This window comes from Myotis yumanensis, unplaced genomic scaffold (genome assembly GCF_028538775.1).
Source record: "Myotis yumanensis isolate MYYU_CA2020_CCGP unplaced genomic scaffold, mMyoYum1.0.hap1 SCAF_5, whole genome shotgun sequence".
Taxonomy (NCBI): domain Eukaryota; kingdom Metazoa; phylum Chordata; class Mammalia; order Chiroptera; family Vespertilionidae; genus Myotis; species Myotis yumanensis.
This window is the reverse complement of record NW_027223756.1, coordinates 90,062,483-90,076,709: the sequence shown is the minus strand read 5'-3', so window position 1 is coordinate 90,076,709 and position 14,227 is coordinate 90,062,483. Positions and strand designations below refer to the sequence as shown.

The following is a 14,227-nucleotide window of genomic DNA, read 5'->3' as shown; positions in this document are numbered from 1 at the left end:
CATCTTTATTTCCATGAACTTCTCACCGGAATCTAGCAAGCCTCTCAAGCCTGTCACAGCAGGCACGGGCCGGTCCTGTGACCCTTTCACCCGTGGAAACCCAAGATAATTTCACATCACATCCTGGTCACGGCAGACACCTCAAAATACCACTCATGCCCATCTCCACTTGGAGATGGCAGTGATTAGTAGAGCCCTGGTGAATCGGGATTACTTAATGTGCTTATGAAGAAGCATGTGTTTTTACATCGCATAAGGAAAAGGTTTCATACCTTATGTCAGTCTGACGGGCTTCCTTTGCGGTCCTGCACATTTTTAAAATGCATTTGCAGTTATGCCTTGAGAAAGGGCCCTGGAAGCTGCCCTCCGCCCTGGGAGGCTCTGCAGAATCAGGTCATGGCTTAGGCAGATTAGCAAGGCCCTAAACTGACCTCCTAAAGATCCCTAATCCTGGGACAGCAGCCAGCCAGCAGGCCCAGGGCCACATAGGTCCCTGCACCCTTTTCCAGGCCCTAGCCAGGGCTGCCATGGCCTCCCTATTCTCTGGTCGAGTTCTGATCCGAAACAACAGTGACCAGGACGAACTGGATACAGAGGCAGAGCTCAGCCGCAGGCTGGACAACCGACTGGTGCTGCTGTTCTTTGGCGCTGGGTCCTGCCCCCAGTGCCAGGCCTTTGCACCGATTCTCAGGGACTTCTTCATTCGGCTCACCGATGAGTTCTATGTGCTGCGGGCAGCCCAGCTGGCCTTGGTGTATGTGTCTCAGGACACCACAGAGGAGCAACAGGACCTGTTCCTCAAGGACATGCCCAAGAAGTGGCTCTTCCTGCCCTTCGAGGATGACCTGAGGAGGTGAGGTGGGAGGGGAAAGTCAGGGAGGGCTTCCTGGAGGAGGGGCTGTTTCTGCTGAGAGTGAAGTATTTTTTTGTTTTATTGTTGACAGTATTACAGATGTCCCCCACTTTCCCCCCCTCCACCTAGTCCCCACCCCATTCCAGGCCTTCACCACACTACTGTCTCTGTCCATAGGCTATGCATATATGTATATAAGTTCTTGGGTTAATCTCTTCTTGTCCCCCTCCTCTCCTCCCCTCTGAGATCTGTCAGTCTGTTCCAGGCATCCATGCCTCTGGACCTATTCTGTTTATTTTGATCTTTAGATTCCACATATAAATGAGATCATGAGAAATTTATCTTTTTCTGACTGGCTTATTTCGTTTAGCATAATAGTCTCCAAGTCCATCTATGCTGTTGCAAAGGGCAAGAGATCCTTCTTTTTTTTTTTTTTTTTTTTTTTTTTTTTTTTTTAAATATTTTATTGATTTTTTACAGAGAGGAAGGGAGAGGGATAGAGAGCCAGAAACATCGATGAGAGAGAAACATCGATCAGCTGCCTCCTGCACACTCCCCACTGGGGATGTGCCCGCAACCAAGGTACATGCCCTTGACCGGAATCAAACCTGGGACCCCTCAGTCCGCAGGCCGATGCTCTATCCACTGAGCCAAACCGGTTACGGCAAGAGATCCTTCTTTTTTACAGCTGCATAGCGTTCCATTGTGTAAATGTACCACAGCTTTTTTATCCACTCATCTACTGATGGGCACCTGGGCTGTTTCCAGATCTTAGCTATTGTAAATAACACTGCTATGAACAAAGGGGTGCATATATTCTTTCTGATTGGTATTTCGGAATTCTTAGGATATATTCCCAGGAGTGGGATCGCTGGATTAAACGGTAGTTCCATTTTTAATTTTTGGAGGAAACTCCATACTGTTTTCCATAGTGGCTGCACCAGTCTGCATCCCCATCAGCAGTGTACTAGGGTTCCCTTTTCTCCACATCCTCGCCAGCACTTGCTGTTTGTTGATGTAGTGATGGTAGCCATTCTGGCAGTTGTGAGGTGATACCTCGTAGTTTTAATTTGAATCTCTCTGATGATTAGTGATGTTGAACATTTTTTTCATATGTCTATGGGCCATCTATATGTCCTCTTTGGAGAAGTATCTACTCAGGTCCTTTGCCCATTTTTTAAAAAATATTTTTTTTATTGATTTCAGAGAGAAAGGGAGAGGGAGAGAGAGATAGAAACATTAATGATGAGAGAGAATCACTGATTGGCTGCCTCCTCCATGCCCCCCATTAGAGATCCAACCCACAACCCCAGGCATGTGCCCTGACCGGGAATCGAACTGTGACCTCCTGGTTCATAGGCTGACGCTCAACCACTGAGCCCATTTTCTTTTTTTTTTTTTTTAAATATATTTTATTGATTTTTTACAGAGAGGAAGGGAGAGAGATAGATAGTTAGAAACATCGATGGGAGAGAAACATCGATCAGCTGCCTCCTGCACATCTCCCACTGGGGATGTGCCCGCAACCCAGGTACATGCCCTTGACCGGAATCGAACCTGGGACCTTTCAGTCCGCAGGCCGACGCTCTATCCACTGAGCCAAACCGGTTTTGGCGGCTGAGCCCATTTTCTAATGGGACTGTTTGTCTTCCTTTTGTTGAGTTCTTTATATATTTTGGAAATTAACCCCTGATCAGTTGTATCATTGGCAAGTATGTTCTCCCAATGCAGTGGGTTCCCTTTTCATTCTGATGATGGTTTCTTTTGCTGTGCAGTTTTTTAGTTTGATGTACAGTATTCGTTTACCGACAGAGTGCCATCTGGTGTTGAGCAGCCAGTCCATATTCGGAGGACTGAGGACCACAGAGTTGGGCCTACACATCCCTGTGTCCATCCAGCCCCCAGGGAGTTCACAAAGACTCAAATACATAATAGCAAACTGCAGTATGTTCTGGAGGACAAAGGAAGAGGAAGGATGCCATGTAGAGATATAATGGGGGGACCTTGCTGAGATGTGGGGGTCAGGGGATGCTCACTTAAGGAAGTGGCTTTAAAGAGAGACCTCTAAGGACAGGAAGGTTGGGAGGATGAAGTCTGAGGAAAGGGGAGGGTTTCTAGGCAGAGGCCATAGCACAGCACAAAGGCTCGAAGGACAGCCAATTTAGGGGCCGATAAGTAATTGCAGGTGTGAGAAGTCAGCAGGCACCAGTGGAGCAGCGCCCCAAATGCCACCTTACCAAGTGTGATGTGGTCCTCAGCATAGCTGGGAGCCATGGAGGGCGTTGGAGCTGAGGGAGGGAGAGGTGGCGGGAGTCAAGCTTTACAATTAGCGGCCCAATAAATGGTGCTTTAGTTTGTGGCTATTTTTTTAAAAATATATTTTTATTGATTTCAGAGAGGAAGGGAGAGGGAGAGAGAGAGAAACATCGATGATGAGAGAGAATCATTGATTGGCTGCCTCCTGCACACCCCACACTGGGGATCGAGCCCACAACCAGGGCATGTGTCCTTGACCAGAATCGAACCCGGGACCCTTCAGTCCACAGGCCGACACTCTATCCACTGAGCCAAACCAGCTAGGGCTATGGCTATTTTAGAACTTTCCCCTTTTCTGCAGCAAGCCTTTCACTCTTTTTAAACCCCAACTTTTTATTATGAAAATTTTCAAAAATACCAACAAGTTGGAAGAAGCACACAAGGAAACGCTAGGTCAGTGTTAACGTCTTGCCATATTTGCTTTACCTACATACGTGCGAGGTTTCTGCTGAAACATTTGAAAGTGAGTTGCAGACTTCGTGACATTTTCCGATTTCATTCATTTTGTTACACAACAAGTTGGAAGTTTCTGGTCATGAAGAACTTCATTCTCCACCCGAGATTATCAAAGTTTGGACACTGGCTCACTCCCACTGCCCTCTGCAGCTGGGCGGGGGTGGGGGTGGTGGTGGGGGTGGGTTTCTTTCCCCAGAAGTGGCAACATCGCCCTCCCCGAGGCAGAAATGCCAGCTGCCAGGGCATCGTAGGAAATGCTGACCTTGTTTGAGGTGCTCCTCTCACCAAAACATCCACCCAGCTGGCACCCGGAGAAAGTGAGCCAGTTCCAACCCTCCACCCCCACCCACAGGATTGCCAGATACAGTGGGGCCTTGACTTACGAGTGTCCCGACTAACGAGTTTTTTGAGATACCAGCTGCCTCTCAGCCGATTTTTTGCATTGAGTTGATAGAGTAATTTGAGTTAACGAGCTCCTTAACGAGCTTCTTAACAAGCTTGGTCTCAGAACGAAAGTCAAGGCCCCACTGTATAGGATGCCCAGTAAAACACAAATTTCACACAAACTATGAACAACTTCTTAGTATAAGTTTGTCCTACAGATTACATGGGACATCCTTATACAAAAAAGTATTTGTTTATATGAGTTTCATACTTAACTGGGTGTCCTGTATCTTCACTTACTGTCTGGCAACCTACTCCTGTGGGATTTTGCAGGTATCGTGTGTTCTCTGTTTGGAGGCCTGGAAAAGGGCCACCCAGGAACCAAGGGGGTGGAAATTAAGAACCGAGGGTGAGGCGCGATCCCCGGCCTTTCCCTTCCCCCTCCTCTTCCCCGCAGCTGTATTAGCTTTGCCTTTCTCTCTCCGGAGCCAAGGGGCCCTTCTTCTGCCTCTAACTTGTTTCCTGAGCCTACGCAGCCCAGCTGGCTCGCTTCTACCACTTCTGTAACTTTGTAATTTGGAAAAAAGAAAAAGAAAGAAAGAACTGTGGGTGATGGGCCCAGTCTGGCTCCCTTTACTCAACGCAGACTGTGAGGGATTCTGGCCTAGATAGGTGGGGGCGGGGGGGGGGGTGGGGGGGGGGGAGGCGGGGCTGTGGATGGTTCTCACCAGCTTCCTCCTCAGACTGAAAAGAAAACGTGGTAACCCTGTGGGCCCTGCGTGACCAAGTCAGCACCCCAATCTCCCTCCCACCTCAGGGCCTTTGCATGGGCTGCGCCTTCTGCCTGGGACCCCTTCTCCCAACTCCTCCCCACACCCCTCCTCCTGCAGATCTCAGCTCAAAGGTCACCTCCTTGGAGAGGCCCTCCCTAACCGCCAGCCCCTACCCACACTTCTTGATGGCATTTATCAATATCCATTCATTCCTCCCACCCATTTCAGGAGTACGTACTCTGCGTCCCACACTGTTTCAGGCACTGGGGACACAGTGAGTAAGAACAGAACCCGTGCCCTGGCGAAGCTAGTTCCATTGTGGGAGAAATCGCTCATGCAATGCGCAGGATGCTGACCGGCACTGAACGGCAGAGGGAAAGGGGGTGCTGCGATGTGAAGTTGGGTCTCAATGGGCAGAGGTCTGGGAAGAGCGCACCAGGAAGAGCAGACAGGAGACGGCGCGTGCGAAGTCCCTGAGACGGGAGCGAGTGTTGGAGACACAGCGCAGGGCCGGTGTGGCCTGGCCTGCCCCGGTCCCGGCTTCCCCAGCGCCCAGCCCGGGCATGCACGCGGGGCGTTCAGTTCAGTAGAAGTGGGGGGTCCCGGCTCGGGGTCACTGACCTGCCGGCCCTGCAGGGACCTCGGACGCCAGTTCTCGGTGGAGCGGCTGCCCGCCGTCGTGGTGCTCAAGCCGAGCGGGGACGTGCTCACGCGCGACGCGGCCGACGAGATCCGGCGCCTGGGCCCCGCCTGCTTCGCCAACTGGCAGGAGGCGGCGGAGGTGCTGGACCGCAGCTTCCTGCAGCCCGAGGACCTGGACGACCCCGCGCCGCGCAGCCTCACCGAGCCGCTGCGGCGCCGCAAGTACCGCGTGGACGGGGCGGGGCGGGGCGCACACGGCCGGGCTGCGGGGGGCGCCCCCGGGGCGGAGGGCGGGGCCGGGGAGCTGTTCTGACCTGGGCGGGGGGAGGGGGGGGGGACCAGAGGGGGGCCTGTAATGACACCTCCGAGGAGGCGGGGGTGGGGTGGGGGGTTGTTCTGACCCCCTGGTGGGGCGGGTCTATGGGGCGCCCTCACCCCTCACCCCTTATCCGGTGGTGGGTGGGGCCGGGGGCTACTCTCAGCTCCCCAAGGTGGAATCAGAGACGGGCCCCACAGGGTCCGAGGGGGGGGCATTCTGAGTTCTGGCCAGGAGGTGGGGCCCCAGCAGGAGGCTTAGCAGGGAGGCGGGGGAGTGTAGGGGGAGTTCTCCAGATGGCGGGCAAGGCCCACGGGGAGTGGGAAGGGCCTGGTGCTGTTGTTAATCCTCACCCCAGGACATTTTTTCCATTGAATTTTTTTAAAGAGCGAGTGAAAGGGAGGAAGGGGAGAAAGAGAGAAAAAAACATGGATGTGAGGCACATTGGTTGCCTCCCACACGCGCCTGCATCCCAGGTACTTGCCCGTGACCAGGAGTCAAACCCGAGGTCCTTCATGGGCAGATGCTCTACCCACTGACCCAGGCCGGCCAGGGCCGAGAAGGGTCGTTCTGAGGCCCCGGGTGGGAACTGGAGGAGTCTGTTCTGATCCTGCCCGCCCCCCCCCCCCCCGCCCCCGCAAACACACCCCCCCCCTCAGGTGAAGGGCGGGACGGGGGTCTGGCTGTGAGATACCCTCTCCCAAAAGGGGGCGGACCCAGGGCCTGTCCTGTCCTCCAGAGGCGCGTGTCTGAGCCTTCGGTCCGGGTCTCCAGAAATATTTTTAAGACCTGGGTGAGGTGGGATCGTTACTGGTTCCAACACGGAAAAATGCAAATCAAATCGAGTAATCGTGCTGAGGACGCTCAGCCCATCTTCCATGAACTGAGATGTCCATGCTGTGGAATTGTGCACCTGAAACCTGTATAGTTTTGTTAAGCAGTGTCACCCCAATAAACTCAATAAAAGGGGGGAAATGAGGTGTCCGTGTATTTAATATGCAAGACTACAACACGGGATGCATTTCAACACTTGGTGCCATGGATGCCGGGGTCCCGAGTGTTCCCGGAGAGACAGCAGAATCCTATATAGTAAAGAGCTAATATGTTAATTAGGTCGAACAGCGGAATGACAGCCCGGACGACCTTCCGGACAAAGCCGGGGCCGCAAGGGCCGGCCGAGCCCCTTGCACGAATTCTAGTAGAGAAATAAAAAAATCAAAACCCCAGTCTGGAACCCCTTCCTGGCTGTCTGACTCGGACAGTGACCGCCGTCTCTAAGCCTCCTTTCTTTCTTCTGAAAAATGACACGAAGGCCAGGTCCTATCTGGCAGGTCCCGCGAGGACAGGAGCTCTCTGGGCGCCACGAACCTCTGGGTTTTGCCTCTGGCGCCACCTGAGCCAAGTTGAGGGGGGCGGAGCCAAACAGGTAAATGAGATGTAAACCCCCTTCCCTGGGCCTGATCTCCGGAAAGGTTGAGACGCCGCTGCTCTGGGCCGCGGAGGCCTGGGGACTGGACTAGTGCGCGCCTTCTTTCATTCTCACCCCCAACCCCCGACCTCCGGGTCGGTGACGCCGCCTATTGAAGGTTCCAGCCAGTTTTCCCTTTGCGGACCTCAGTGAGCCCCTGTGCATGCGACCCGGTGATAATCTCTTAAATTCTGTGTACCTAACGGCAGGGTGCAGGCTGTCCGCAGCTTTTAGAGGACAACGGTTTTGTGAGGCTTTTATTGAGAGGGGGGGGGGGGGGGCGAGAGAGAGAGAGAGAGAGAGAGAGAGAGAGATTGATTGCACACGCCCGATCTAGGCATGTGCCCAGACCCGAATCCAACAGGCAACTTCTCTGGTGTCCCAGAGGACGCTCCAACCAGCTGAGCCGGGCCAGGGCCAAGTTTCTTTTAAAAAACAACAATGAAACAGGTGCTTGGGCCGGCGGTGGGGGTACTTTAGAGACCTCGAGGGGCCCCTGGATGGAGCTACCAAGCCCTTGCCCCTCGTGGGGGCCACCCTCCCCTATTGGCCCCGCCCCACGCCGGCCCCTCCCCGCCAGCACCCGAAGCCGGGAGGGGGCGCCCGCGGGGTCCTCCAAAGGAGGAGAAAACACGGTCTCAAGTTTTCGCAGAGCTTCCTCGTCCCCATTGCGACCTGTACCCCGAAGCTCCTGAAGTCACCCCAACTTTCAAGCACCCCTGCTACCCCGCCCCCTTCAGGACCCCCGCTACTCCCAGCTCCCCTGCCCCCGAAAATCTCTGACTCCTGGACGGCCCCCGGCCGGCCCGCCAGCGCCCGCCATGGCCCGCTCCTACAGCGACCGGGTGCTGGGCGCGCTGATCCTGCTGGGCGTCCCGGCGGCCGTCCTGGCGGCGCTGGGCGCGCAGCTGCTGTTCCAGCTGCAGGCGGGCCGCGCGGAGCTGCGGGGGACGCGAGCTGACGGGCTGGGTCCGGAGCTGGGCGCGGGCCCGGGGCTGCCCGAGGACGCGGCCGGGGCGCTGCTGCCGCTGGCCGCCGCGCTGGCCGCGCTGGCCCTGGTGCTGAGCCTCACCTGCCTGCTGCTCGCCGCGCTCTGCGGCCACCTGGGCGCCGAGCTGGCCAGGGGGCCCGGCGCCGGCAGGTAGGAGGACTGGCCTCGCCGCCCGGCCCGGGGCTGGGCGAGCCCAGGCGAGCCACGACCCCTCTCTGGGCCTCAGGTTGGGGGGAGCTTCCCTTCCTTCCCCCATCCCTTTATCATCTCTCCCTCCCCTCATGTATCCTTCCCTCCTCCCTCCTTCCTTCTCTCCCTGCCTCTCTCTCAATTCTATCAGCTGAAAATGTATAGCAGGTGAAACCACTGCTGCGACCCCACCACCACCACCCGCTTTACATATGTGCCAACTGAGGCTCAGAGAGGGCCAGGGGCCGACTAGCTCTCTGGTCATTTCGGGGGCACTAGGCCCTGAGTGCAGAGAGACCGGGGTTAGGCTTGGGGTTGATAAGTGATGAATGGATGCATGGGTGATGGATGCATGGATGAGTGGACGGATGAATTCATAGGGCATGGTTACATGAATGGGGAGCTATATGGTTGAATAATCGACAGGAATGGCTGGATGGTGAATGGTGGTGAACATTAACCTGGAACAATGGATGGATCCTCACACAGATCTTGTTTCCCCCAAAGCTGGGCCACTTCCCGTCCCCCCCCCCCCCAACCTTCCCCAAGCAGCTCCACCTCCAGAGCCCCCCTTCCTGCCCCCTCTTCCCAGGTCTGACTGGTTTTTCTATGACTGCCGCCTCCTCAGACATGTGGCCGTGGGCCTCTTCTGCTGTGGGGTCTCCGTCTACCTAGCAGGTGCGTGCCGGGGACAGGACGTGGGGGTGTGGGGGCCGTGGGTGGGAACGCCCAGGGTTAATGGTCCCATAACCGGGGTCAACTCTGGAGCCACCCTGCCTGTGTTTGACTCTTGGGTCTGACACTTTCTGCCTCAGTTTCCTCATCAGTACAATGGGATAATAACAGTTTGTTGCTTAATAGAATTGCTGAGAGGATTTTGAGTTAATCCTCCTAAAAGCCCGCACATAGCTTCTGGCTCCAGTGGGGGGTGATGGGGTGGGGAGGGGGGAGGATTCATAAAGGGTACTTGTCTTCCGAACACTCCTGATTCATCAGTTTTCTACATTTGGTTTTGAACAAAATTTTCTACATTTTCAACTGATAGAATTGAGAGAGAGGCAGGGAGAGAAGGAAGGAGGGAGGAGGGAAGGATACATGAGGGGAGGGAGAGATGATAAAGGGATGGGGGAAGGAAGGGAAGCTCCCCCCAACCTGAGGCCCAAAATTTTCTGGTAGTTTCAGGAGATAGTTTCAGAGGTTGGCCTTAGCAAAAAACTGTTTTGGTTACAAATATCAGAACTTCAAGAATGGCTTAAGGGGGGGGGGGGGGGAGAGATATACTTTATAAACCAGAAATATAATTTAAAATCCCCAAACATAAAGGAGAGTAAAAATAATTAGCTGGGTGCCAGAGGACACATCACCCTCTTTCCTCCCTGGCTTTTAATAACTTAGATCAATGTTCTCACCCACACCTCCTGGTAAAGGCATCAAATCATCACGTTTCTTTAAAGAGACTCCTGACATGTTATATTTGGTTGTAATCTTGACAAATGTTTAGGAGACACAATTAAAATACATATTTATGAGATGTGAGCGTGGGGCTTACTATGGGAATTTGTATGTAAAGTGCGGGAACTCTGCTTAACTTTTGTTGTTTGACTTAATAAAATGCCCCAGGTGTGGCTTCTTTTTTTAAAAGAGAGTGGGGCCCTAGCCGGTTTTCTCAGTGGTTAGAGCGTCGGCTCTGGGACTGAAGGGTCCCAGGTTCGATTATGGTCAGGAGCACATGCCTCGGTTGCAGGCTTGATCCCTGGCCCCGGGTCGGGGCGCATGCAGGAGGCAACCAATAGACATGAGATGTTTCTCTCTGTCTCTCCCCGTTCCTTCCACTCTCTCTAAAATTCAATGGGAAAAATGTCCTTGAGTGAGGATTAACAACAGCAGCAGCAAAGAGAGAGGACGGGGCGACCAGCGTATCTGAAAAGACCAGGGGTTGTTGGCCTCAGGTGCGATTGAATCCAGGTGCTCAAATGAGCCCATCTGAAATGCCTCTTGCTTCCCCTCTTCCCCTTAGAAAGATGGTTGTATCTGTGCTTTCAACAAAATGCCTACAACCTCCCGTCTTTTCACGAACCAGCAAACATGTTGGAGACTTAAAGTATCCTCATTTTAAAATATGAGAAAACTCACAAAGGGCAAAAAAAAAAGTAACTATGTCAGTCTCATCAAGCATTAAGAATTCGTTCAGCTCCCACTTAGATTCTTCCTGAGGTTACGTGACCTCACTTGGCAAGAATTCCCCAGTATGTCCAGTCAACCCTCCATTCATTGCTGACCAGAGCCAAAAGAATAATTAAAAGACCTTTTAAAAAATGTTCAGAGCGGCACGCTCTTTCTCTCTCTTGAGCACGCCTCGGCCTTTCCCCCTCTCCTTCCCCAGGCGAGTCCTCTCTTTCTTTTTTCTAGGCTCCTAGGGCCCTTCTCTTGCCTCCGTAACTCATTTCCTAAGCCCACATAGCCCAGCTGGCTGGCCTTTCCCACCTCTGTACCTTTCTAAATAAACTTTCTCTTATAATTTGGAAAAACAATTGTTTAAAGCAAAAACACCCTTGGCCTCACTTTAACATCAGATACAATGTGTCATCTTCAAAAGCAAGAGTACAGAGCCAAAGAAGGCATAAAACGCTCCCATAAAGTGCCAAGAAATCCTCTGTCAGCCCTCGGCTTCTCTCTCCAGTTCCCCAGGGGTCGCAGTAAAAATTTCTGGGTTCTCATATCCCAAGCAAAAGTCTCAGTGCTGACTCTCATTGGCTGAGCTTGGGCCATGTGAAAGCCCTGCACCAATCACTACAAGATGGGAAGCAATGCTCTGATTGGCCACGCCTAGCACTATCCTGTCACTGATGCCACAGGGGTGGGTCAGAGCTTCTAGACCAGCCTCCAGCGTGGGGATAGGGACTGGACTGGCCGTTCTCAATGGGGGCTGAGGCTATGCCCCAGGGGATATTTGACAATATCTGGGGAAATGTTTGCTTGTCACACAGGTGGGAGAAGGTACTATTGGGATCTAGGGGGTAGACACTGGTAAATGTTCCCACAGAAATGAATGGTGCTGACTGCATGCTGGACCAGCAAGGCCCTCAAGGCCAGGTCATCAACTGCCTTGTTCAGATTAGCAAACCAAGGCCGGAGGGGAGCCGCGATTCACTGAAGGCCAATGATGGGGATTCAGAAAACCCGAGATCTGGGTTGTTTTAATTGTGGTGAAGTGTATATAACGAAATTCACCCTTTTATGGTAAAATTGACATCATGATGATATATTTGTGGGCTGTGAGAGGATCGACGAGTTGATCCACGTGCCTACCGTGTTGGACGGTTTTGAATGACTGCCCCTCTGTGGGAAGCTCTCCCAGGGCTTGGGGAGCACATGTTTGTAGACTGAGTAAATGAGAAACATTTCCTTCCTCAGGACTATCCATCTATGCCCTGCTGCTCTTCGAGATCGAGGCGGGAGCAGCAGCCGCCTCCATCCTCGGCTTGGGCGCCGTGGCCCTGGTGGCCGTGCTGACCCACGCTCTGCTCCGGGCTGCCCAGGCCACCCGCCGGGGTCTCCGTGAGCTGTCCCCACCGCACTTCGAAGATGACCCTGCCCGCTCCGCTGAAGTCTCCAAGGCCAGCCCCAGGGCTCCGCCCCAGCAGGGTACCCACCACCAAATCCCCTACTCATTCTGCCCAGAACCTGGGGACCCCCTCAGACCCTCAGTCACTGCCTCCATGCCTGCATCTGTGGGGGGTGTCCGGGAGAGCAGCCTGTCTGCGTCCTGCATGCACCAGACACTGTTGGTCAGTGGGGGGCACTGGGAAGGGGTCACCCATGAGATGCGCAGCATGCTGGGACACAGGCCAGGGGGGTTGGGGAAAGATTCCACACTGGTGTGAGCTCAGGGGTCAGGGACAGAGAGCTGGTGTCAGGCAGCAGAAAGAGCAGTCTGCAGAGATCGGTCACAGTAGCAGTACAGCGTGGTTTATCTTTCAGTTCGTAGCATCTCTGGCTTTTGCCCTCAAAGTTGCCTCATGGCACAAAATGGCTGCCAGGGTTCCAGCCTTCACACCCTCATTCAGAGAGAAAGGCAGAGGCCAGGGCTGGCTCAGCATCTTTCCAAAGTCTTCCAGGGAGGCCTTGGGACCTTTCTGCTTATTTCGCACTGATCAGGGCATGGCCACAACTTGCTGCAGGGGAGACTGGGAAATGCAGCTACGCAAACAATGAGGTTCTGGGATAGGCAGGAGGGGTGGGTGGGGCTTAGGCAGTGGTTCTCTAAATGTCTCCGTCCATTTTACAGATGAGGAAACCGAGGCCCAGAGAGGGGCAGTGACTCACCACGGGTCCCCCGGCCAGTACTGAGCATCAGAGCCAGGTCCTGTAACCCCCATGCTGCTGACAGTGCAAGTCTCTGCGACTCCTTCCAGTCTGTGAGCATTTGAAACCTGTGTGTGCAGAGCTCAGAGAAGCCCAGGGCCACAGCAGCCCTGCAGGGCTGCACCCAGACTCCTGGCTGTGGGTCCGTGGTGAGGGCTTCACACTCCGTGTCTCAGTTTCCTTGTCTGTAACATGGGGACAGAATCGATCCCTCTGCCTAGGGCTCCCATGAGACTCCGTGTAAGCCATTCCGGGGGCCTGTGCACAGTAGGTTGTCAATGTGTGGTAGCCGGTGCTGCTGTCAGTCGGGGCACCTGGTGGCTGAGAAAGATGGGTTGATGGCCAGGTTCTGGGGCTCATGGAACTGGCAGGGCTTGGAGTGGGTAACTCAGAGTCCCAGGGGCCTCCAGGGGCCCTGGCCCCACTCCCATCCTGCAAATAAACTCTGGCCCACACTATCTCCACGTCACTTGAACCACACCTGAATGTGCTTGTGGCCAAGCCTGGGCTTGGGGTAAGGAGTGGGGTGGCAGGAATGGGAGACGGGGTTTGCCCTGGGAACTGTCTCCCACAAATCTTCAAACATTACAAATTTCACCAGGAGTAGGGGTGGTCTCACCCCCCACCCCTACCCCAATGTGCAGATGGCCCAGGAATTTTCCAGCCTGTCCCTTCCTGAGCCATGTGAGGACTCCCGGGCCCAAGGAGCAGAGGAGGCTCAGCCACAGCAAAGGAAACCCCCTTAGGACTCTTCCCAATGGGCCGAGAAGGGGCAGCACCCAGCAGGACGGCTGGTCCCCAAGCCTGACCCTGGGTAGGGACCCAGCTGATCACAGACCTGGGTGTCCCACCAGCCTTGACCTCTCCTCCCTGGGTCCCTGGGAAGCTGCACAGACTTCCTCCGCACCGTGGCGTGGGGTCAGGAGACCATGTACGTGAGCATGCCCAGTGAGCGTGGGCTCTTGGGGAGCATGATGGATATCAACAAAGAGGATAAAATGAGAATAAATGTTATGGGCCAGGTGCTTTCCTGTCCTCAGTTCATCTTCAGGACAACCCCACTCACAGATGGGGAAACTGAGGCCCGAGAAGTGAGGCCACCCAGCAGCACTGGCTGGAACCCCATCACAGAGGGATCCAGGACAGAGCAGGTTCCTGAGGATACCAGGGACTCCAGTTTCTAAAACTCCCTGGAATGGGGCAGGCCTTGGGGACTCAGGGCAGAGGAGGACAGGCTGGCTGCCGGTGCAGAGGGCCTCACTCCTGGACTGGTCAGGGGAGCTAGAAGCTGGGCCTCTCGCCTCATAGCCAGGACTAGGGTGGGAGTACAACATGTAAGGAGGCCGAAAAGGATTGAAAACAGGTGTTCAAACAAGTCCTTGCACATGCATGTTCACAGCAGTACTAGTGACAATCACCAAAGTCCACAAACTGATGAATGGATGAACAAAACATGGTCCATTTGCACAGTGGA

General features: G+C 54.3%; 2 protein-coding genes across 2 annotated transcripts; both read left to right on the top strand.

Moving 5' to 3' along the window:
- Positions 1-527: 527 nt before the first annotated feature.
- Positions 528-5,737, top strand: NXNL1 (nucleoredoxin like 1). Its single transcript, XM_070416375.1, has 2 exons — positions 528-853; positions 5,419-5,737. The coding sequence occupies exons 1-2, from the start codon at positions 528-530 to the stop codon at positions 5,735-5,737; spliced, it is 645 nt and encodes a 214-aa protein (XP_070272476.1).
- Positions 5,738-8,029: 2,292 nt separating this feature from the next.
- Positions 8,030-13,763, top strand: TMEM221 (transmembrane protein 221). The gene is made up of 3 exons (XM_070414050.1): positions 8,030-8,349; positions 8,981-9,066; positions 11,803-13,763. The coding sequence occupies exons 1-3, from the start codon at positions 8,030-8,032 to the stop codon at positions 12,270-12,272; spliced, it is 876 nt and encodes a 291-aa protein (XP_070270151.1). The 3' UTR covers positions 12,273-13,763.
- Positions 13,764-14,227: the final 464 nt, after the last annotated feature.

Excerpts from the sequence above, each read along its gene's own strand:
- NXNL1 (XM_070416375.1), top strand. The coding sequence starts at position 528 with ATGGCCTCCCTATTCTCTGGTCGAGTTCTGATCCGAAACAACAGTGAC. Across the intron at positions 854-5,418 it reads TTCGAGGATGACCTGAGGAG|GGACCTCGGACGCCAGTTCT; the intron begins GTGAGGTGGGAG and ends CCGGCCCTGCAG.
- TMEM221 (XM_070414050.1), top strand. The coding sequence starts at position 8,030 with ATGGCCCGCTCCTACAGCGACCGGGTGCTGGGCGCGCTGATCCTGCTG. Across the intron at positions 8,350-8,980 it reads AGGGGGCCCGGCGCCGGCAG|GTCTGACTGGTTTTTCTATG; the intron begins GTAGGAGGACTG and ends CCCTCTTCCCAG. Across the intron at positions 9,067-11,802 it reads GGTCTCCGTCTACCTAGCAG|GACTATCCATCTATGCCCTG; the intron begins GTGCGTGCCGGG and ends TTCCTTCCTCAG.